This window comes from Monodelphis domestica, chromosome 4, assembly GCF_027887165.1.
Source record: "Monodelphis domestica isolate mMonDom1 chromosome 4, mMonDom1.pri, whole genome shotgun sequence".
NCBI classification, from domain to species: Eukaryota; Metazoa; Chordata; class Mammalia; order Didelphimorphia; family Didelphidae; genus Monodelphis; species Monodelphis domestica.
In genome coordinates this window covers 57,228,386-57,251,123 of record NC_077230.1, presented here as the reverse complement: position 1 = coordinate 57,251,123, position 22,738 = coordinate 57,228,386, and the positions used below count along the sequence as shown (strand labels likewise).

At 36.3% G+C, this 22,738-nt stretch overlaps 1 protein-coding gene across 1 annotated transcript in view; it reads left to right on the top strand.

Annotated features, from left to right (window-relative positions):
* Positions 1–1,300: 1,300 nt before the first annotated feature.
* TOMM70 (translocase of outer mitochondrial membrane 70) overlaps positions 1,301–22,738 on the top strand; it is a 34,581-nt gene continuing 13,143 nt past the window's right edge. The window contains exons 1-5 of the mRNA XM_001363839.5: positions 1,301–1,818; positions 17,673–17,846; positions 18,077–18,203; positions 19,625–19,734; positions 22,289–22,437. Of these exons, the coding sequence (XP_001363876.1) occupies positions 1,483–1,818; positions 17,673–17,846; positions 18,077–18,203; positions 19,625–19,734; positions 22,289–22,437 (896 nt within the window). The 5' untranslated portion in view covers positions 1,301–1,482. The remainder of the gene's footprint in view (positions 1,819–17,672; positions 17,847–18,076; positions 18,204–19,624; positions 19,735–22,288; positions 22,438–22,738) is intronic.

Here is a 22,738-nt window from a genome sequence, read left to right as displayed (position 1 = left end):
TGAGGCATGACTGGTTTGAGTGTAATCTAGTCAGAGGGAACTGGCAGAAAGGGCAAAAGATACTTTTAATGTGTTCACACATTTAGGTTATGTTAAGAGGAAGGCTCATATAACCAGGAGAATGAGGCTTCTTACTAAATCCAAGACTAGTATAAATTTTAGGATTATAATTTGTAAATAAGAGCTTCTCCCACATAGATGTTGACAGCAGTGAATGATTATTTAAGCAGTTTGATTATTTAAGAGGTGAATGCTTAATATAGTAATAGGTTATTTATATACCATAACACTAACATTCAGGGTTAGAGAAATTAGGTTTTGTAAGGGACTGGTCCTGAGGTGGAACAAAATTATAAAGTCAAACTTGGGAGAGAAGATAAGAGAATATGCTGGAGTAGAACTGGGTAGAAGGGAGTCCCAGTTATGGTGGGTGCATGATGGTCAGTCTAAACACAGGATTGGGAATCTATAGGGAGCTAAAGGGAAAAATAAAACATGGCTTTGATTAGAGGTGGCTTTAGGGACCTGGGGAGAAAGATAAGCATGGGCTTTCGTTAGAGGCAGCCAATAACAGCTCAATCACAGTAATGTGCACTTGGTAAGACAGGTAACAGTGACTGCACATCACTTTTACTGGGAGGGATTATAGGGAGAAGGGGGAAGTGTTGCAAATCTTGAACAAAAGCACAATCGTTTTGTATCGTGTCTCCTTGCCCCACAACAACCTCACGTTCACTAAAGCTATTGAGGAGGTGGTCCCCCGCGATAAGATGCAGGTTGAGCAATTCTGGAAGGAGAGCCAAAAGATCTGTACAAAGGACAATGGAGACAGCGGTATACACAACCACCGAGGAGTCACAGAAACTAGAGCGATCAGGAACACAGGGAATCTGGGCCGCGGCCCTGTCAGAAAGTGGGGCGGAGCGTACTCTGCCCGGCCCCGCCCCCACCATATAGAACCAATTGCAGCAGGGCACAACCTTCCGCCCCGCCCCCTCCGACAAGCCAGCTCTTTCTCTGATTAACGGACGGCCGTTTAAATAACATCTGAAGGTTAGCAAACCTTTTAACATCCATTATCTCGTTTGAGCCTTATTACAAACACTCCCCTCCACCTCAATAAAATCACCGCTCAATCGCTCCATTCACATCCATCCCGACTCTGATCCTCAAGTGCAAGTGGGACAGAGACTCAGAGGAGACTCTTCCACTCAGTAGAGCTAAAAGAATTGAGGCTAGAAACCTCAGATACAGACTTCGGGTGGTCCCGTGACCGGAAGTGATTGTCTCTCCCTCCCGCCCCCTTGGGATGGCTAGGAGACCGGAAGGCTGGCCCGGCATGCCCCGGGTTTCCGGTGCCCTCTGGCCCTTCTCTGTCGCCCGCTCACTCGCTCGCTATTCCTGCTGTGCGCTGGCTGGCGTGTTCGCTCCAGGACTGGGGCGACCGAGGAGGAGCGGCGGCTGAGGAGTGGAAAGATCGTCATGGCCGCCTCTAAGCCCCTGGAGACGGCGGTGGCAGCGGTCCCCAGCGCCGGGGTTGGGGTGGGGAATGGAGCAGTGGATCCCGGCGCGGGGGGCCTGCCTCGCTGGCAGCTGGCGCTGGCGGTCGGGGCGCCGCTCATCCTGGGCGCGGGCGCCGTGTACCTGTGGAGTCGGCAGCGACGACGGCGGGACACGGGCAGCGGCGGCCGTGGCGATGCCGGAGGCGGAGGCGTGAAACGGAACAGCGAGAGAAAGACCCCGGAGGGCAGGGCCAGTCCAGCCCCGGCCGGGGCTGGCAGCGGCCACCAGGACGGCACCGGCGCCCACGAGGAGATGGTGAGACACCGGCGTGGGAGGGCTCGGGGACGCCACAGACACTGCCCCGCCCCCCGCCGCTGCCCTCCACAGGCTGGCAGGCGGGCACAGTCCCCCAGAGCCACTGGGGCCCCGGCAGGGGGGGCAGCACGTGGGTTTGAGATGCCGGGGTGGGGTGGTGTCTGGTGATTGGGGAGCAATGAATGGGGTGTGTGACTTTCAGAGGAACAGATTGGTGTCTTTAGGTGTGTCTTCTCCCCCGCTCCCCCAGCAAAAAAGGGGGCGATTTTTTTTGAGGAAAGCTGTCTCCGAATGCTTTTTTGTCCTTACACCCTGACACAGCATTTCTTTGGCTGAAGGTTCAGGTTTGGGGAGAGATCCCCTTTAATTTGCTCTTAGCCCAAATGTTTTAGAGATGGCGAAAAGGGACACCATACATAACCTGTTAAAGCTGGAAGGGTCCTTCCTTTCAAATTTATTTTTCCAAACCCTTCAACTTTACAGGTGAAGAAATTGAGGCCCCCAAAAGTAACTAGATTGTCCAAGGTCACACAGCTTCCAAGTTCAGATTCAAGCTATGTCTGGTGTTCTTCCCCTTACTAACTACTCTATGCATGATGTTTTCAAGTTATCTTGACTTAATTTTAACTAGAAAAGTATGCTAGCATACCCCTCCCCCCTTTTTATTTTGAGGAGATAAGAGGGACGTATTATACTCCTTATTAGACAATGGAAATGATTGATAATATTATAGACTAGTATGTTTAGAAGTGGAACAATGTCCATAGCATTGGGTTCTTTTTAATATTGGGTTTACATATTGTCCATCGAAGCATACTAAAATATCTCCTTCAAAGAAACAGATCCATGTATAAGGTACTAATGTCAGCAAACATTTCTTAATAACCCATCACATGTCAGGCACTTTGCTAGGTCTCTTGAGATAAAAGTTTTAAAAAACAATCCCTCCCTATTCATACAGAGCATAATTAACATTTTAATGAGGAAGACAAGTACACATACAAAATAAAATTAAAGTGAATAAATGCAAGTAAGTATAAAGTAAAGTACAAGATAAAGATCTTAGATTTTGAGTTGGAAGAGGCTGTTTAGTCTTTAATTTTGCCTTTGAGATTGATTTACACAAAGTCACCCAGTAAATAGCAGGTCTTGGATTTGAATCAGGCTTCTAAATCCATAACTCTGCATCACTTAGATTTTTGTGCCTTCAACAAAAGAGTATCTGGTGTGCTGCTTTGCCTTTTGGCATCAGGTCTGGCTATGTTGGATAGAACTTATTGTATGGTTGGTGGCTCTTAATTGCTTCCTCAGTCTTAATGGGAAAAATCTATAGTACTACTTTCTGCTGTACCTGATTTGAGAAAATGTTTATATCTTAAATAATCAAATGAGTCAGCACCATGACCATATGTTCACTTCTGGTCATCCATATTCACTCTAGAGAGAGGCAGTGTGGTACAGAAAGCAGTGGATTTGGGATCAGACAACTTGAGTTCAAATTCCATACCTGTCATTTACTACTATTATGATATTGTACAAGTCACTGATTTCCTTATCTATAAAATGAAGATTGAACTGGATGATTTCCAGTTCTATATTATCCTTTGTAGAGCTAATTTATTTTGAAATTGTAAAAATTTATTTGCAGTAAGAAAAGTGGTGGGGTTAGCAGAAGAAAAAATTGTGCAGTGAATACTATTAGGTGTGTGACTAGGCAAGTCTGTTAACCTCCAGACTGTAATCTTTACACCTATATAATGCTTATTGAATTGAATTATCTACTGGGGCCACTTCCAACCCTTAAAGATCGAAAGATCTATGATTCTACATAATTGAAAAATTAGTAAGTTGTTATTTGAAGTAGTTGTCACATGTGCCAATATTTTAAAATTACATTAAAATAATTCATCTTAAGTAGGAGTGAAAAAAGTTAAATGAAAAGTTTGAAGCTATATTAAGAATTTTGCTATTTGAGAAAGGTCTGGTTTTCTAAATATTGACGATTATATGTTTTAGCAAAACCAAACAGTTCTTAGTCATCCATTTTTCATTAATTACAATTTTTAAGTCACCCCTTACCCCTGTGCATTCTTCTTAGCATTTGGCTCAACTTTGATAGAATGTTTTGAAACTTTATACTGTTTTTCTTTTGACAGGGCAATATTTCTTCAACTTGAATGTATCTCATCTCTTCAGTAACATTGTATTTTGCCATTCATTTGATGATTCTGATTGAGAATCAGTTTTTTAATCCCCTGAATGATTTGTATAATTAGGGCTGCTACAAATTCCCAAAATTTGACTTATACCTAATAAATTTCAATGAAAGACAAGCACTTCCAAATCCAGGGGTTTTGCCTTTTTGACAATCCTATGGGAAATTCTGTGTGCTGATAAAAGTAAACACCTAATTTGACATGAGTAGATGAAGAAAACAATTGAAATAATAGAACATAAAGGAAAAGATGTTCCATCTTTTTTTAAATGAAATTGATAGAAGGGAAAATAGAAAAGATAGATGAAGAAAATGTTGAAAGATATTTCAAGTTGAGTGTTCAGGGCATGGTTTAGGTTTTTTTGGTTTCTTTTTAATCAAATCTTAATACTAGGGGTCATCTAGAAATGCTGACAGCAGCTTTTTCATAGTTTAAATGTTTCCTCCAAGGTCATTTACACGATAGCTAATTTTTTTCTTTTTTTCCAAAGTTGAGAATTTCATCATCAAGGATATTAGCTACCAGAGTTTAACTGAAGGAGAAATTGTTCCATTGTTGTACTCACTTCTGGGTAAATTTCCAAAAATAGATAGGATAATTTTTGTCTTACTAAATATTTGATGTTTTTATTGTTCCAACTCATATGAAAAATGTAGGTGACTTTAATCCTCCAATTTGTGTTAATGTGGATAAATTCTATTCAGGTATTTTTCAAGGCTTTAAGTTTGTCTTCTACCTTGCTCCTAAATTGTACAGTATAAAATTGGGAGATAAAATGCTGAGACAGATGAGTCTTAATGGACTTACTATATTAACTATGTTTTGAAGATTATGAGATTGAAAGTGTTCGCATTCAAAAACAATTCAATTCAGTCTGCCTTTTATTTAGTGCCTCTTCCCCCCACCCCATTTCCTTGTTAGTGTTTTAACTATAAAATAAGCTGAATACCCGAGTCCCATAGTGGGTAAGAGTATTGTATTTGGAGTTAAAATATGATTTCTAATCCAGGGTCTTAGTAGATATCATGACCTTTTTGATCAAGAAAATTATTGACCATCTAAGACCTTGGCACTTATTTCAACATATCAATAAGGTTTTATAAGTGGATGTAATATTAAAGAACACACTAAATTCCTTGTGGCCTTTCCATTTGACTTAGAGCTAAAACCTACATTTTTTTTGTCTCCTTAGTAGATGAGGTCCTGAAAAGAGGGGACTGTCTTGCTTTGCTATTTATTTACTCAGGGTTTTTGCATATGAGAACTTTTTCATTCAACTTCTTTGATCCTTGATAAAAGCTTGGGCAAAATAATCTCTGAGCTTCCTTTCAGATCTACATTCAGTTCAGTCAGCATTTAATTTGCCTCTCCTATTGCTAAGCTCTGAACTAGGCTCTGTGGGTATAAAAAAGTCCAACAACCCCTGCCATAAAAGAGCTTTCAATCTGTAGGGAGACTGCATTGAGAAATAAACGAAAAGTTATTGGGGGTAGGGTGGGAGAGATGCACTAAAAATTAGGGGCTTCAGGGAATTCCTTTCAGTAGAAGGTGGTGTTTGAAATGAGCCTTGAGTCTGAGAAGCTGAGGTAAAGTATTCTAGGCATGGGAGACAGCTTATACAAAAAAAAGACGAAATGTCATTGGAATATGTTAGACCAGTTAGGCTCAAAATAGAAAGTACAAGGATGGAGAAATGAATAATTTTAGAAAGGTAGATTGAAACTAGCTTCTTGTAAGGAATAGCTTGGTTCGGAGGTATCTCCTTTCCTCTTTATCATCCCTCCTTTCCTCTTCTGTGCAGAATCCCATGATCCTAGTTTTGTATGACAGTAATGAGGATCAGTTTGTCTTGGTTGGAGTCATTAGGTCTAGAGAGGAAATTATTGATCTAGAAATGTTTTCATAAGTAGAATTGGCAGGACTTTATAACTTTGTATCATGAGGAGTAAGACAGAAGGGTAGAGTCCTGTATTTAAACCCAAGGTTTCAAACTTGGGATACTGGTAAGTGGTAGTGCTAGTGACAGAAATGTCAAAGTTGGAAGAAAACAGATTTAAGGGGGAAAATAATCTTGTTGCCATGGAATATGTAGCTGAATATAATTGTAAGGAAATAATAAATAAATCATTCTGCTCTGTGCTAGTGATAGTATCCTGAAATACTCTTTTGTCTATATAAAATTAGAAAAGAGGCCAAGAAAGAATTTGCTTATTATTTTGCTTTATGCCCTAAAATAGTTTTTATAACCAAAATGATATGTTTGTCTTCAGAAATCTGGTCACACTTAAAAATTCAGGCTTATTTTTTTGACTTGACAGCTTTCTAAATTGTTGAGAATATGATCTAAATTATTTTAGTCTTAGAGGTGAGAATAATAGGTGGAGTCTATTTTTAAACTCTTACTTCTGTGTTAGAATTGATACTAAGTATCAGTTCCAAGACAGAAGGGAGGAAAGGGCTAGGCAATTGGTGACTTACTCAGGGTCACACAACTAGGTAATGGCTGAGGTCAGAGTCACAACCAGAATTCCCCACCTCCAGGCCTGGCTCTATCCAATGAGCCATCTAACTGCCCCTCATGGAGCTTTTTTTTAAAGATAGAATCTGCTTGGTTGACTTTGCAAAGGTTGCAGTAAAAAGTACCTCATAGCCTTCTGAGGATTTTTTTTAATGGTATGCGTCTTGGTGAAATGTGGAAAAAGGAAAAATTGTAATTTGGGAAATGAAGTCCTTTAATGGCAACATGACTTCATATAATAGTCTAAATAAGCCCTGTACAATAATCATTGCTGCATTAGTTTATTGCCCAGTGTCTCAGCATTTCACACCTCAATTATTGCAGTACCCTTCTACTTTCTGTGACAGTCCCTCTTAAATGACATTGCCAAAATAATAATTTTAAATGCTAGATTGATATCCTGAAGCATAGGTCTACCTATGTCACATTTATTTTTTAACCCTTCTGTGTTTTGGTTCCTCTCAATCCACTGAGCTACCTAGCTGCCTTCCTCCCCACTCCCATCACATTCTTAAAGAAATTTCAGTATTGAAATGCAAACTTTGACATTTAAAATCTTTCACTATCTGAATCCAGTCATATTGATTGGTATATTTCCCAGTCCTCCCCTACATGACATTAACTCTCATCTCTTTGCTTTTATGTATGGTATCCCCATTCTCTTCCTTCAGTATTGCTAGTAGGTTTCTTCTGTCTTTCCTCTGACCCTCTAGCACCCTTCAAGGCTTATTAGTCAGCTATAAGGGTAACAACCCCATTGCTTCTGTCCTTTTCCCATCTACTTTGTACTTTATTTTGTTTGTACCTTATACATATTGACCTACAGGTGTTTTTTTTTTAACCCTTGCCTTCCCTCTTGGAGTCAATAGGCAGAAGAGTGTTAAGGGCTAGACAATGGGGGTCAAGTGACTTGTCCAGGGTCACACAGCTGGGAAGTATGTGAGGCCAGATTTGAACCTAGGACCTCTCCTGTCTCTAGGCCTGACTCAAACCACTTAGCTACCCAGCTACTCCCCAGGTTGTATTTCTCAGTAGAATGTGAGTTCCCTGGGAGTGGGGGACCTTTTGTCTTTGAATTCCCAATACCTAGCACAGTACCCAGATATAACGGTAGTCACTAAAAATGCATTAATTTTTTTATTCTAAACTTAAAATACCATCAGACTGTAATTCAGTAGAACATGCATTTGATATGAAATCTGAATATCCATTCATACCTCTTGCTTTCAAAATTCTGCCTCATTACTTTCAAAACTTATTGTACTTCCTTTTGAACTTTGTTCTTTGTGCATATTTTTAGATGTTTCATGAAAGGTGTGGCTACATATCATTATTGCTAACCCTTCTCAAATCAAAAAACTGAAAGAAAATAACCTTGTTACGCAAAAATATGATGGCCATGCCAAAAAAATGTACGTTTGTACTTTTCATTACCTTTTTTTTTTAAGATAAGTAATGTACTTCATAGATCCTTTGGAGACAGTTGTCTTCATTTCCTTGACCATGTATAAACTAGTATATTGGTTTTATTCACTTCTCTTTGAAATCGGTACACAGGTTTCTCTAAAATTGTTTCTTGCCATTTCTTACTGTGAATTAATATTCCCACTATAGTCATATGCCACATTCCATTTGTCTGAGACACAACCTCTAAGGTACTTCTTAGATTCTAGTTCTTTGCTTTTTATTCCCAACACTTTTCAATCTTAAAGATCAAGAAGCTTATTTTGTTTATTATTGCTATTCTTTCCTGTACACTATTCTCCCTCCCCCTTTGCTTGTTTCCCTGTAGAGTTTTATGTTCAACCCTAGATGCTTGCTGAGTTGCTTGCATTGGCAAAAAAAATGTTAAGTAATAGTACCAAGTACAACTACTCCAGAAAATTTTCGTTTTGACATCAAACTATTGGCCATTTGGGGGGGGGGGGGGATCTGGCCTAATCTAAACAATTTCAGTCTTTCCTAATTGTATCAGTTTAACTTACTTTTCCATTTGCCTATTAGAATTGAGAAACTTTGTCAAATGCTTTGCTAAAATATAAGTATGCCATGAATTTTACATTTCACTGAAGTACTTGCCTAGTAAACCTGTCAAAAATGGAACTCAGATTTGTCTTGCCATGACTGAGTTTTAATGAAACCATGCTATCTCTTTGCAGTGACTCTTCTTTTCTCACTGTTCATTATTTTCTAGTCGAACCTTTTTTATTGAGACCTGTTGCTGTTTTGCCCTAACTCATTCTTTTCATATGACATTGCTCATCTTTTTTTTTCTCACTGTTCTATAAAGGGTCACACCTTCCAAGAAGTCTTCTCTAACATTACTAGTGACAGTTTCCTTGGCATTTTTCGCCAACCCCCCAAATAGTGACATTGTAAATGTCTGGTGATTTGTGATTCTTTGCAGCTTAATTATTAGATGGCGGCCTCATTAAAATACAGTAGATAACTTTTCTCTAATACATATGTAAATTTCACTGTTTTGATCTTAGCATAAAAAGATTCTAGTAAATTGGAAGGTGGAAAGTAAAGCCATAATCATTAATTCCTAGAAATTTAGAGGTATGTTATTTTTTTTTCTTATGGAATCCATTAAATGTTGGAACATCTAATAATGTTTTAATATTTTCTTGAGTGTTTTTCCTCCTTAATTTCAAAATCCATAACATACCTCATTCCTCTAGTACTACAGGCTCCTATAATGAGGTGTCCCATCTTACCTGACCCAAGACTAAACCTCTCCCATCTTTTCCTTCCACCTCCACACACATTCAGTTCTTTCTCATCCTAAACAGATGTTTACTAGAGAACCTACCATAATTTCTTAATTTCTTCTACTTCTTTCTCAGTCAAACTTCTAGAAAACTATCTGCATTAATTGCCTCCCCATCCTTAATTGCCAGATCTGGTACTCTTTTGACGTTTCAAGCATTTTTACTGCTGTTGATTACCCTCTCTTCCTGGATAATTCTCTGGGTTGGCAAACTAACCATCCCTGGTGTTATAACTGTTATAACTGATCTATAGTCTCCATATCATACCTACTAAGTGTACCCTGGACCTTCTGCTTTTTTATGTCAGTGACCTCATCAAGTCTTTAGGGGCCAGTTGTCTTTTCTGTGCAATTGATATCTCTGTCTCTCATAATGTACAGTCAGCTCTAATCTTTGCTACCTTCAGTTTCATAACTCATTCCCTTATTGAACACTTCGAATTGAATGTTACATAGGTATCTCAAAACTGAGCATGTTCAAAATTTTTTTTCCTTCCCTCCTTTACCCTGTACAAAACAACTCATCTTTCTTTCTGAAATAACTGTTTCTGTGGGAACAAGGTTTTCAAGTTTCTACAATTACCAGTGTATTTATTCTTCAATCTCCTAAATTCTACATAGTATCCAGTAAGTCACTAAATCCTGTCTGTCTTCTTCCACACTATACTATACACATGCCCATTTCTCACTACTCTTGCCCCAACCATTCTAGTAACTTTCTAATTGATTTCCTTGACTTTAAAAGCCTCTTTCAAGTAATCTATCCTCCACTGCTGCCCATATAATTTCCCTTAAGAGTGGTTGTTTGGTTTGTTTTAGTTGCTGGATCTTGGCTTTCCTACCTAATAAACTTCCCTGCATCTCTATAACCTCTAGGGCAATGATGGTGAACCTTTTAGAGACCAAATGCCCAAACTGCAACCCTCACTCTGCAGGTGAGGGCCCTCCCTTCCCCATCCCCAAAGAAAACCAATTATGTTGAAATAAATTTATGAAAAAAATTTTAAAGCAATTTCATGGACCTCTAGGCTAAGAATCTAGCTTTGATCAAATACACCTTCTGAAGTTTAAAATTATTTACAACCAGATCCTAATTGAACTTTTCAGCAGTATTCATTATAGATTAGTCAGCCATGCTTCACATTGCTTCTTGTTCTCTGGCCATCTCCAGGTGCAGCTTTCTCCCCACTTTCTGGAAACATGAATTATGATCCAATCAACTGTGTACTATGCAAATTTATACTGCTGCTTTACCTGGGTGGGTAGTGTCCTTGTAATTTTTCAAGATCAAAGTGTTCTTCCCTGGCTGTCCTGTGTATATTTCCCCAGTTGGTGGGGGTAGGGTGGAATATACATATACATATTATCTTTAGGAACAAGAACTTTTTTAAGTTTTTAAGGTAAATTCGTACAGCTTTGGCTTGGTAAAATAACTGCTTATTCGTTAATAATCATTATAGATCCTCTAACTTTGCATTCTTGCTCTTGGGGACCAAGTACAAAATTTCCTTTTTTCCTCTCTTATTCCTTATAAAATCCCTTCCTACTTTCCCAGGGAGCACTTGCTTTCTCTGACTACTTTATTTTTTATTTTTTGTTTGTGCTGTATTCTCCACATAATTAGTGTACATATTCTTTCCCCTGAGAGAATATAAGCCCCTTGAAAGTGCATTCTATCTTCATTTATTTGTTTATTTGACTTTGTTCTCAAGGGTTTAACAAAGAGCCTATTATTGTTTGGTTGATAGGATGTTGTAGAAGTTAGAATTAACTGGGAGAGGGGGAAGAGTTAAGGACTTGATTATTAACTTGAATGGCAAAAGAGTGTTGACTCAGCAGAAATATTAAATTTGGGGAAAGGGAAAGATGTTTTGTTCCCCTGGTGGAGATGAGTTCATTTTTTCATCTATAACGTTTAATGTAATTTTGAATGCTGACTTTAAAGTTTTATGGTTTGTCTCATTCTTTCACTTGGCCCATATTTTGGGTAGCTCATTAGGAAAAGGCTACATGGAGAAACCCATCATAGATGATTAGCTCCTTGAAGATAAGAATTATCTTTGTTCCTTATGTATCTCAAGAACCACCTAATATAGTTTCTGAAACAATACTTCATTATTTCTCATCTCATTGCTGGAGATAATCACCTCCATTGCTGCTGATGGCAATTTGTGTCTTTCTATTAAATGTAATTCTTGACATCTTTCCTTTCCACCCTCTTAGATTTTTTAACATCCCATATAGGTGCTAAGTTAGTGTTCCAACTATTCCTAAGAGCTGAAGCATTAGCCTCAATTATAGTCTACTAGCACCTAGACCTAACCAGTGAATTAGGTAAACCTGAAAAACATGAAAGATCACAATATTGTGTGAATCCAAATTGGTGGGTAACATAAAGGGCAATGAAGTGATGCATGATGGGCACTGGGATGCTATATTTTGGTTATCAAAGATCTTACAAGTCATCCTGGAAAAGAAATAGATTAGTCTCATACTAAGAATTAAGTTAAAAATTTAAATGAGGATAATATTTGGAAAAGGGCTATGGATAACATACTGAACCAGTAGTTAGGTTCAGAGTATTAGGTAGTGGCTAATTGACATAGGCATTTTTAAAAAGTAAGTACATAAAGAGTTGAGATAGTGGTACTAGGAAGATCATTAATAAAAGTTAATTCAGACTGATTTGGGTTCTAATTCAACACCTGATTTAATTTTTTCAAGGAAAGCTGGTTTACATTTAGGACCTGTACTCCAACCCACTCTTTTCCGCACAATTCAAATAATGCATACATATATGTAAATGGAACAGCATAAGAGTTGAGGACAAGAATCCAGGACTGCTAGATTCATCTCTATTCTCCAAGTCATGGAAAAAAAGCCCCTCAAAACTTTTTTAAAAACTGCAAATCAGTTACTCAAATTGCAATTCAGAGATGCATGGTAGGTAGTACATTAACAAAGATGGCTTGAATTGAAAACAAATGCTGACCCAGGAAATGTAGGATTGGAAAAAGGTAAGATATTTATGTACTAAGAATAAGAAAGGGTTAGGCTATGGGTGTTAAATGACTTGCCCAGGGATCACACAGCTAGGAAGTGTCTGAGATCTGATTTGAACCCAGGACCTCCCATCTCTGGGCCTGGCTTTCAATCCACTGAGCCACCTCGCTGCCCCATAAAAGTGTTTTTAGGCACATATGAATGTTTTTATTTGCTGCCAACAAGTTTTGCTGTATATGCCAAAAGCAGGAATTTGGCCACAGACTTAAATATGCTTATAAAGTAAAAATTCATCAGAAACATCACTAAGCAGTCAGATTCATAAGAAATAAATTTCTTAAATATTCTAGGATTGGCAAAATATACAATCTAAATAAGCTATACAGTGTCTGTATCTTCTGGAACTCATGCTCATGGAATTTAGCTCTTTAGGATGAATACACAAAGTTTAATAATAGAGTGCTTACTTTGGTGTGAGACCCAAGTAGAAAAGGAAGATTCTCCCTTCTCCACCAGAAATGGTTCTTACTTACCTTTTTAAAAAAATTTATTTGTTAAGGTTAAAATTCTCAGGTATTTCCCTTTTTCCCACCTATACTAGAAAAGTATCATTTGGTAAAAAAAAGATATATGTATATATAAAACTGTCTTATTTATTTCTATTTATCAGTTCTTTCTCCACAGGTCATTCTTTATATATATATATATATATATATATATATATATATATATACAAGTCATTCTTTAAACATTAATATTGCTATATATAATGTTCTCTTGCTTTTTGTTTCACTTCATAATTTTGTCAGTCCTTTTCCATATTGTTTTTATAAAAATTAGCTTGCTCATCCATTTCTTACAGCACAGTAGTATTCCATCAAAATCATGTGCCACAACTGGGTTAAATATTCTCCAGTTGATGAGCATCCTCTCAATTTCCAGTTCTTTGCCACCACAAATGTTCTAACTCACATAGGTTCTTTTCTTTTTTCCCTGATTACTTCAGGAAATAAACCTAATTTGATTATTAATTAAAAACTAATTACCAAAAAGTTGATCATATCAAAAAAGTAACATAAGTAGCATGAATTATATCAGCAAATTAAGAAAAAGTTTTTGGCAAAATACAATTATTCCTATTAATAAAAACACTTGAAAGCATGGGTAAGTGGATTTTTCCTTAGAAGTGTATAACTAAAAGCAACATGCAGTTAAAGTAATGGGGTTAGAACAGGATTGAAACAAGGATGCCCACTGTCACTAGTATTATTTAATATTGTACTAGAAATGCTAGCAATAGCAATAAGAGAAGAAAAATTGAAGGATTCAGATTGTACAAAGAAATAATTTTTTTGCAGATGATATGATGGCATATATAGTTGAAACTATCAATAATTTTAGCAAAGTAGCAAGGTATTAACAAATTACCAGCATTTTTATGTATCACCACAGTTCTGCAAAAAGATAAATAAGAGATAACCCAATTAAAATAAGACATAGATGGAATAAAATACCTAGGAATATAACTGCCAAAACAGCATCAATATGATTATAAAACACATTATGCAAAAATCAGATTTAAATTGGAGAAATGTTTTCTTCAGTGGGCAGGAAAAATGATAATCCTATTTAAACAAATCTGCTTATGTAATATCATCCCAATTAAATTAACACAAAATTATTTATTTTTATTCTTTAAGTTTTGGTTACATGAATCATGTTCTTCCCCTCCTCCCACCCCCTTCCCATAGCCAATGAGCAATTTCACTGGGTTTTACATTTGCCATTGATCACTACCTAACATTATTGAACTAGAAAAAAAAATTCATTTGGAAGAACAAAAGGTCAAGAATATCAAAGAAATTACCAGATTTTAAACTGTATTATATAAAGCAGTAATTATCAAAACTATCTGGTAGGTACTGGTTAAGAAAGTAGAGCAGTATACAACAAACAGTAAAAGATTATAGTAATTTTGAGTTTCATATCATAAGATCCAAGCTTTAGGGATTTGGTAAAATTTGGCATCTGGTAAAAATTGTTGGGAAAATTGGAAAACAGCCTAGCAGAAACTAAGTATCCTTACTATTTACTAAGATAAGATCAAATTGGATACATGACCTCAGTATAAAAAAGGGTGCTCTCATAAGAAAATTAGTATAAGAAACATTACCTATCAGATGTATAGATAATTTATGATTAAGAGAGCATCATGCTATATAAAAATGGATAATTCTGAATATATTAAATGTAAACAGTTCTGTACAAATAAAACTAATGTCACCAAGATTAGAAGGAAAACAGAAAATTGGGAAAGTTTTATAGATAATTTCTTAAATTTATAAGAATGAGTCAATTCCAAGTTAGTCAAAAGATAAGAAGTTTTGTATGAAAAAAATCAAAGTGTTTTCTCATGAAAAAATTTGCTCTCAATGAAAAAAAAGTCATTGAATTACAATTCAAAACAACTTTGATAATCATTTTACCTCTTATCAGATTGACCAAAATGATAAAAATGGCAAAATGTTAGAGGGGATGTGGGAAAATGGGGACACTAATACACTGGTGGTGGAACTGAGAAAGCTTCTTGCCTAAGGGGATAAATGCAATTTTCATGGAAAAGGTGATGTTTTAAGTAGAAAATTGAACACCAAGAGAGAGGAGGGTGTACTTCCTAGGCATAAGGAGTATGGTATATATATATAGAAAGGTATAAAAATGAAAAAGCAGTGTTTATGAATGACAGAGTCCAGCACAGATCATGTGTAGAAGAGTCATTCTGAAGTAACATTAGAAAGGTAAGATATTGCAGATAATTATTGAGTGCCTTGAATGGCCATCAAAGGAATAGGAATTTTATTTCAAAAAGAATCACGGTGTTTTGAGTCTAGAAGCCATAATCCTATACTCCATATATTGGGATTAACATGAGGGTAAAGAGAATGGAGTTCAGAAGACCAAACTAAGGAGTTCTTTGTAATACAGTAGTTTCAGGTAGGTAATAGTAATTACTTTTATCAAACAGTGGAAGTAGAAAAGAGGATGAGGGAGATGATCTGGGTTATAGGACTACAATTGTACCTACTTACCAGTGATACTTGTATCATTTAAATCAATTCCCTAAAGGTATTCCAGTAACTATCTTGTATATTGGGTACATAGAGCTTAGGTTTGTTTTGCGCTGTTTATTTACTATGTCAGCTTATAGGCAAATAATGTTGAGAAATAGATTGGATTGTGTAGTATTTTTTTAAAACCCTTAACTTCTGCCTTGGAATTCATATTGGGTATGGTAACTCATGGTTAAATGAGTTGCCCAGGGGTCACAGAGCTAGGAAGGGTCTTGACCAGATTTTGAACCCAGGACCTCCTCTCCTGTTTCTGGGTCTCACTCAATCCACTAAGCCACCTAGCTGCCCCTATAGTTTTTTTATGTTGAAGAGAGTCAACTTATCACCTGGGCCTTGGAAGGTCTGGGTCCTAAATTAGGAGTCCATTTGTGTAACAAATAGCATGAACTAAAGACAATGAAACACAAGTGCCTATGACTGGAAATAGTCTTTTTGACGTTTTGTCTCTTCTAATCATCTGTTTAATAAAAAAATTTTATAGCAAGGAAGGATATATAACTTTTTTTCCATGACCATAATTAGATCAAAGAGAGACTTCCATTTTAAAATAGTGGCCTGCTTCTGTGTTTTGATGCAGTCATAATTTTTTCTATTAAAATTTATTTACAAGGGAGGATGCAAAATTGATTTGTTTCTTAATAGCTAAGTTTAGTTGAAATTCATAGGCTCTTGAATCATGTTCTTTAAAGTTAAGAGACTTGAGGTCAACTAGTTCACCCTCATCATTTTCAGTTGAGAAAACTGAAGAGAAGTCACAAGTTATAAATAGCAGATTTGGGATTTAATTTGAGATATCATTATATATAGTACATTGCATTAATAGTAATTCATAAGTGGATTAAAAGTGGTGATTTGAAATGTATTAAATGCTTACAACTTAATTTGGGAGTGATTAAAAATCGTTTTTCCATTAAAAAACAGCTACATGAATTAATATATTCTGAGTTGACAATTTATGGGAAGAATTTCAAGACTGAATGTGTGTGAACACTGCCTCTGCTCACTATGGAAAGATAGAGAAGAAAACAATCTGGAAAACAGTTCTGAATAACCATAGACAGGCAGTCTAAAGAGGCTTTCATTATCAACTGGTCACTTCTTGGCAAGAATTGGTGAATATACTACATAGTTAAATAGGTATTGTGTCTAGTTTCCCTTAGTTCAAACAGTAGTCAGAGAGTCTCTTTGTTTACCTGTTTTTTTAAATAAAGTCTTTTGGAAGTGCTCTCACACTGGAAGTGCCTCCATCCTCTTTATTGAAGGTCTTTAAGCATAGAGTGGGATGACCACTTGTCAGGATGTTCTAGAGGATAGTTTTTGTTCAGATAAGAATCAGTCCATTTGGCCTCTTGAAATTTTGCTAAGACTTGCCCATTTCTTTCTTTTTTTTCTTTTTTTTTTAACCTTACCTTCTTTCTTGGAGTCAATACTGTGTATTGGCTCTCAAGGGCTAGGCAATGGGGGTCAAGTGGCTTGCCCAGGGTCACACAGCTGGGAAGTGTCTAGGACCTCCTGTCTGTAGACCTGACTCTCAATTCACTGAGCTTACCCAGCTGCCCCCTCCATTTCTTTTGAAATGCTTATGGCACTAAACTGAAAAAAGACAGAAACACAAATTATGTTTGCAAATAGTCTTAGATTGCCTCTTTAATTTCTTAACCAGCAGTTAAAGGGTCTTCTTGGGCTTCTCTGATAACTTCTGATTCTGAGATTCTGTTACTATTACTAGATCTGTTTTATGTTTACTAATTTTATTAATTTAAGCATTTAAAAATTTTCTTAATTGGTATAATTGTAGAAATGAGTATATTTAAGGGATATTTTAGTACATAAGCCAGTGTCCTAGCTTATTTTTAAATAATAGATGGTCTTTACTGGATCTGCTGAATATTCATTATACGATAGGTCTATGTTGGCACACTTATGGCACCTGTGCCAAGGCGGGGCTGCTCCCTTCCCCCTCTCCACATGATTCTGAGGACATTTCTCACGTGATCTGCCCCTCTGCCCAACAGTCCAATAGAAGTGCTTTCTCCCTCCCCTGTCTGGGGTAAGACAGGGGTCTCACATGCAGAGAGTGGGTTGCATGCAGTTTGGGCATTTGTTCTCTAAAATGTTTGCTATCACTGCTATAGGTCATTTAAAATTATAGGTTACTGTGGATCTGAGCCTGTTTCTCTGTTAAACAGTGGATGGTGCCATCTTTTTTTCAGAGCCCCCTCGATAGAGCCCAAGCAGCAAAGAACAAAGGCAACAAGTATTTTAAAGCAGGAAAATATGAACAAGCCATTCAGTGCTATACAGAGGCCATCAGTTTATGCCCCACAGAGAAAAAAGCTGACCTTTCTACATTTTATCAGAACAGAGCTGCTGCATTTGAACAGTTGGTATGTGCTAGACTTTTAATTTATGCCATTGTATCAGTCTGCTAAAATGAAATTTAATTTACTATTTGCTCAAATATAATAACTGGTTTTGGATCATTTGGGGTTATGGCCAGACAAATGTATTAATCCTTTCTCCACTCCCCACCTCCCTGGTTTTTTGTGACTTGCATTGCACACTTTTGTGCCTGGCACACTATACTTTAGAATGGTGTTTTTTCTTTGAATTTCAGCAAAAGTGGAAAGAGGTGGCACAAGATTGTACAAAGGCTGTTGAGCTTAATCCCAGATATGTGAAAGCTCTTTTTAGACGTGCAAAAGCCCATGAGAAACTAGATAATAAGAAAGAGTGTTTAGAAGGTGAGTATTTTTGTATTTGTTTATTAAAATGATAGATTCCCAAATTAGCTTTTTTGTTTTCCCCATTTAGGTCTGAGATTTTGCTTCATTTCTTCTGAACTTTAAAAATATTGAATCAGATTAATAAAAAGAAATAAGCTAAAATTAGCAGGGAGGACATTGAAAGGATGGTATCAGAAGTATACTAGCACAGCAAAAATTAATATGAGAAATTGTGAACATTGATTTGCATGTTATAGAGAGAAAATGTGAAATAATGAAAAATTAGGTAGCAAGTGGTATGGACAGTCTTAGGCTGGAGGCCCTTTGAATGTAACATTTAGTTGCCATGTCTCATATCTTGAGCAATGATATAGCTTCATGAAACTAGTTTTTAAAATAGAGTAATAATTTGACCATTCACTGTCACAATAGTTAGGCATGAGGATTATTGTTTTTAATTTGGGCTATATTGGCTAATAAGTTAAAAGTAAATAAATAGTACATGCAGGGAGGAAATGTCCAGTGGTTTTTTTTTTTTTTAATTCGGTATCCACAGATCGTTTGTAGTCCATGGATAAATTTCAGGGCTTTGGGGAACATGCATGGGGGGGGGGGGGATTACATTTTTATTTTGATATTATTTGTTTCCTTTGTAATTCTGTGTATTTTGTTTCATGCATTTTAAGAAATTCGTACTTTCCATCTTTGATTTAATACTGTGTTTTCTAAGGCAGAGGGCTAACTGACTTGTTTGAGGGTCACAATTAGGAAGTACCTGAGGTCAGATTTGAACCAGTCTCTTATTTTATTCATTTAAAAGCATCTTAAGGAATCCAGAAGCTTCCATCAGATTTCAGTAAGAGTCCATTATAACACAAAAGGTAAAACCTGCTCTAATCCTTAAATCATTTGTGGAATTTTATAAGAAGGGACCTTAAAGATAACTAGTCCAGGGTGTTAGATCTCTTTAATAGTATAGTGAAGCTTATAGAATATCCCTTCTCAGAATATTTTAAACTGCATAAAATAAAATTCTCAGAACTACAAAGGAAAACCAATCATGTTAAAATAAAGATGTGATTCTTCCCCTACTCCCAATTCAAGATCAGACACCTTGAATTTTATATATGGATCACTGGTTAAGAATCCTTCCAGTCCAAACCTATAATTTGGCAAAAGTGAGGCCCAGCATGAAGGGAGTTGATCATACTCATGCTGATTGTGGAGGACTTCATAAAGCATTTCATAGGCTCATTTTTTTTTTTGTCTAAAGGATATAATTACCTATAAGGCCTCAGCTTCTTGCCTTAAGTGGCTATACACCCTAGAATTCACATTGCTTTTTGGTTGTGTTTTGCATTTTGTTGTCATTGTTAACTTAATGTGGGTATTTTAATTATTATAATTGAATAAAGATCCTTATTTTTCTCTCTTCCTAGATGTCACAGCCGTTTGTATTTTAGAAGGCTTCCAGAACCAACAAAGCATGCTATTAGCTGATAAAGTTCTTAAACTTCTTGGGAAAGAAAAGGCCAAAGAAAAATACAAGGTAAATTCTATTTGTGTTCTGAGAGATTATTCAGTGAAGGATCAACTCAGCTTACTTCCATCCACCCTGTGACTTGTTAACCTGAGTGGTATTGATACTCCCTACTTTTTAAACTTTTATTGATTTCTTTTTTTTTTTTAACTCAAACCTTCTGTCTTGGAATTGATACTGGGTATTTGTTCTAAGGCAGAAGACCAGTAAGGGCTAGGCAGTGGTGGTTAAGTGACTTGTCCAGAATCATACAGCTAGGAAGTATCTAAGGTCAGATTTGAACCCAGGACCTCCCTATCTTGGCTTGGTTCACTGAGCCACCTAGTATTCCCCTCTAGTTGTCATTATTAATAATTACTTATTGCAAATATCTTCTGAGAATAAAAAATGAGTGGTGGCCATTTTTTTTAACCCTTACCTTCCTTCTTGGAGTCAGGGCTAGACAATGGGGGTCAAGTAACTGGCCCAGGGTCACACAGCTGGGAAGTGTCTGAGGCTAGATTTGAACCCAGGACCTCCCATCTCTAGACCTGGCTACCCAGCTGCCCCCGGCCATTCTTTACAAATGTATCTTCTCATCTTTTAGCCTTTCTCTACAATTCTATTTTTTAATATCTCCTTTATTTTAGTTTTACTTATGATAACTTCATTTTATTTTTAAAGAATATTTTATAATATATGAGTTACTTTATATATTTCAATATTTAAAAATTTTAAAAATATATTAAAAAATGTTAAACTTGGAGAGGGGGTAACAGTAGACAGAGAGCCAGACCTGGAGTCTGGAGGATTTGAGTTCAATCAAGTCTGACCTCAACTCCCCAATTACCATTCTTCTGTCTTAGAACTTAAGAAGATTTCTCTTTAACTTAAAATATTAAAACTTATAAAAATCTGAAAAACCTCATCAATTTTCTGCTCAATCCTTGGTCTAAATTATTTTAACATATCAGGCATTGAATTTCTTAGGTGGTTAAATTAGGAATTTGTTAATAAACTTAATGTACTTCAGACATTTTAGATCTAAATAGAATTTCAAAAAAAAAAAAAAACAGGTATCTGGCCTTGGGTTCTTTAATAGTCTCATCACCTAACTAGAATATGCTCTCTGTTGTCAATGATCTATAAATTGCCAAATTTGATAGCATTTTCTTAAAGCTTCTTTTTCAATATTTGCAGGCAGCTTCTGAACCTTCTCACTTCTCTGGTTTTTGCAATACTTCTCTTTTCTGGCTCTTATCCTCTGTTGAATTATGGTCAGTTTTTAGGTATGCACAGGACTCTGCTGGAGCCAGCTAGTATTGTCTCAGGAGAACTCTTTGCTAAATTTTTGGTGTGGGCATTTAAATCTTGGAAATCAACAAATGCTACCAATTAGGATTTGATTATTTTATTGTCTAAAGTGATGGGAGAAAATGTTAATAATGCAGATTTAATCCAAAAGAATGCTCTGTAATTTTTTTTTTTGAAAATCCATCCCTCGGTGGACCCCAACCAAGTCTCTGTCCTAGGTTTTCTCTTTTTCAATTTGAAAAATTTTATTTAATTGATTTTAGAATATTTTTTCATGTTCTTTCCTACCCCTCCCCCATTCCCTCCTGTAGCCAATGAACAATTCCACTGGGTTTTACATCAAGACCTATTTTCATATTATTAATATTTTCACTAGGGTGATCATTTAGAGTCTACATACCCCATCAACCAATGTGATCAAGCAGTTGTATTTCTGTGTTTCTATACTCACAGTGAACAGTGTTCTTTCTCATAAGTCTCTCAGAACTGTCCTGGATCATTACATTGTTGCTCGTACAGAAGTCAATTACATTCGATTGTGTATTATATCATATCATATCATATCATATCATATCATATCATATCATATCATATATTATACAAGTCTTATTATATTCGATTGTATCAGTCTCTGTGTACAGTGTTCTCCTGATTCTGTTCCTTTCACTCTGCATCAATTCCTGGAGGTCATTCCAAGAACTTAAGCTTTTGGAAGAGTATCATATTATTATGATTCTTATAATGTCAAGGATTAGGTTAGACAGACACAATCAAATAATAACCATAACTTGGCACATTTAGTAGCAATTATATTAAGAATTTGCTATTTTCAAGGCACCATGTTGGGGAGAGTCCCAAAACAGGTCCTGCCCAGGTTATTATGTGGTGGAATCACTGGAAAATATGGACAAGAGTGGTAGATATAAAATAATTCAATGATGTACATTATTAACTTTTGGGACCCAGTATAGTTAACCAAATTTCTGAAGCAGTAAGTTTCTACTCAAGACTATTGAGTAAAATTTTGTTCTTCATCTTGGTCTTAATGGAAAAGGCATAATCTTATTTCACCTAGGAATGAACAATTCCAGACAAAGATACTCTTGAGAAGCAAAATCCAAAACAAAAAAAAAAACACGAATGAAAATTCATTAAACTCCAACTTACAGATTTATTTGAAAAAAAAAAGTTTTGGTTTCTTATCCTACAGATGTATTTGCTTTTTAGCACCTTTTTTCCTATTTTATTATATTTCATTATATAATTGCAGAATCGTGAGCCTCTGATGCCATCTCCACAGTTTATCAAATCTTACTTTAGTTCCTTCACTGATGACATCATCTCTCAGCCTATGCTTAAAGGAGAGAAATCTGATGAAGATAAGGACAAGGAAGGGGAGGCATTAGAAGTAAAAGAAAAGTAAGTATGCACCAGCATATTTTTCATAGTTTAGTCTTCAAATAAACAAATTGCTGGTACATTTTGATTGAGTCAATACCAAGTTGGTCTCAAGAGATGAATTTAACATGTGGGAGTATTTTATTTAAAAGTATAACATATTTGTATACTTTGCTTGTCAAATCAAGTACAATTATTTCCAAAGCAGTTTTGCAAATCTTGATAGGTTCAATTGCAGGATCACAGAATAGGTTTTTAAGGGAGTATTGCTAGGTCTTGATTAGTGCAAATAAAGAAACCCATTTATTAGCCAACCATTTTT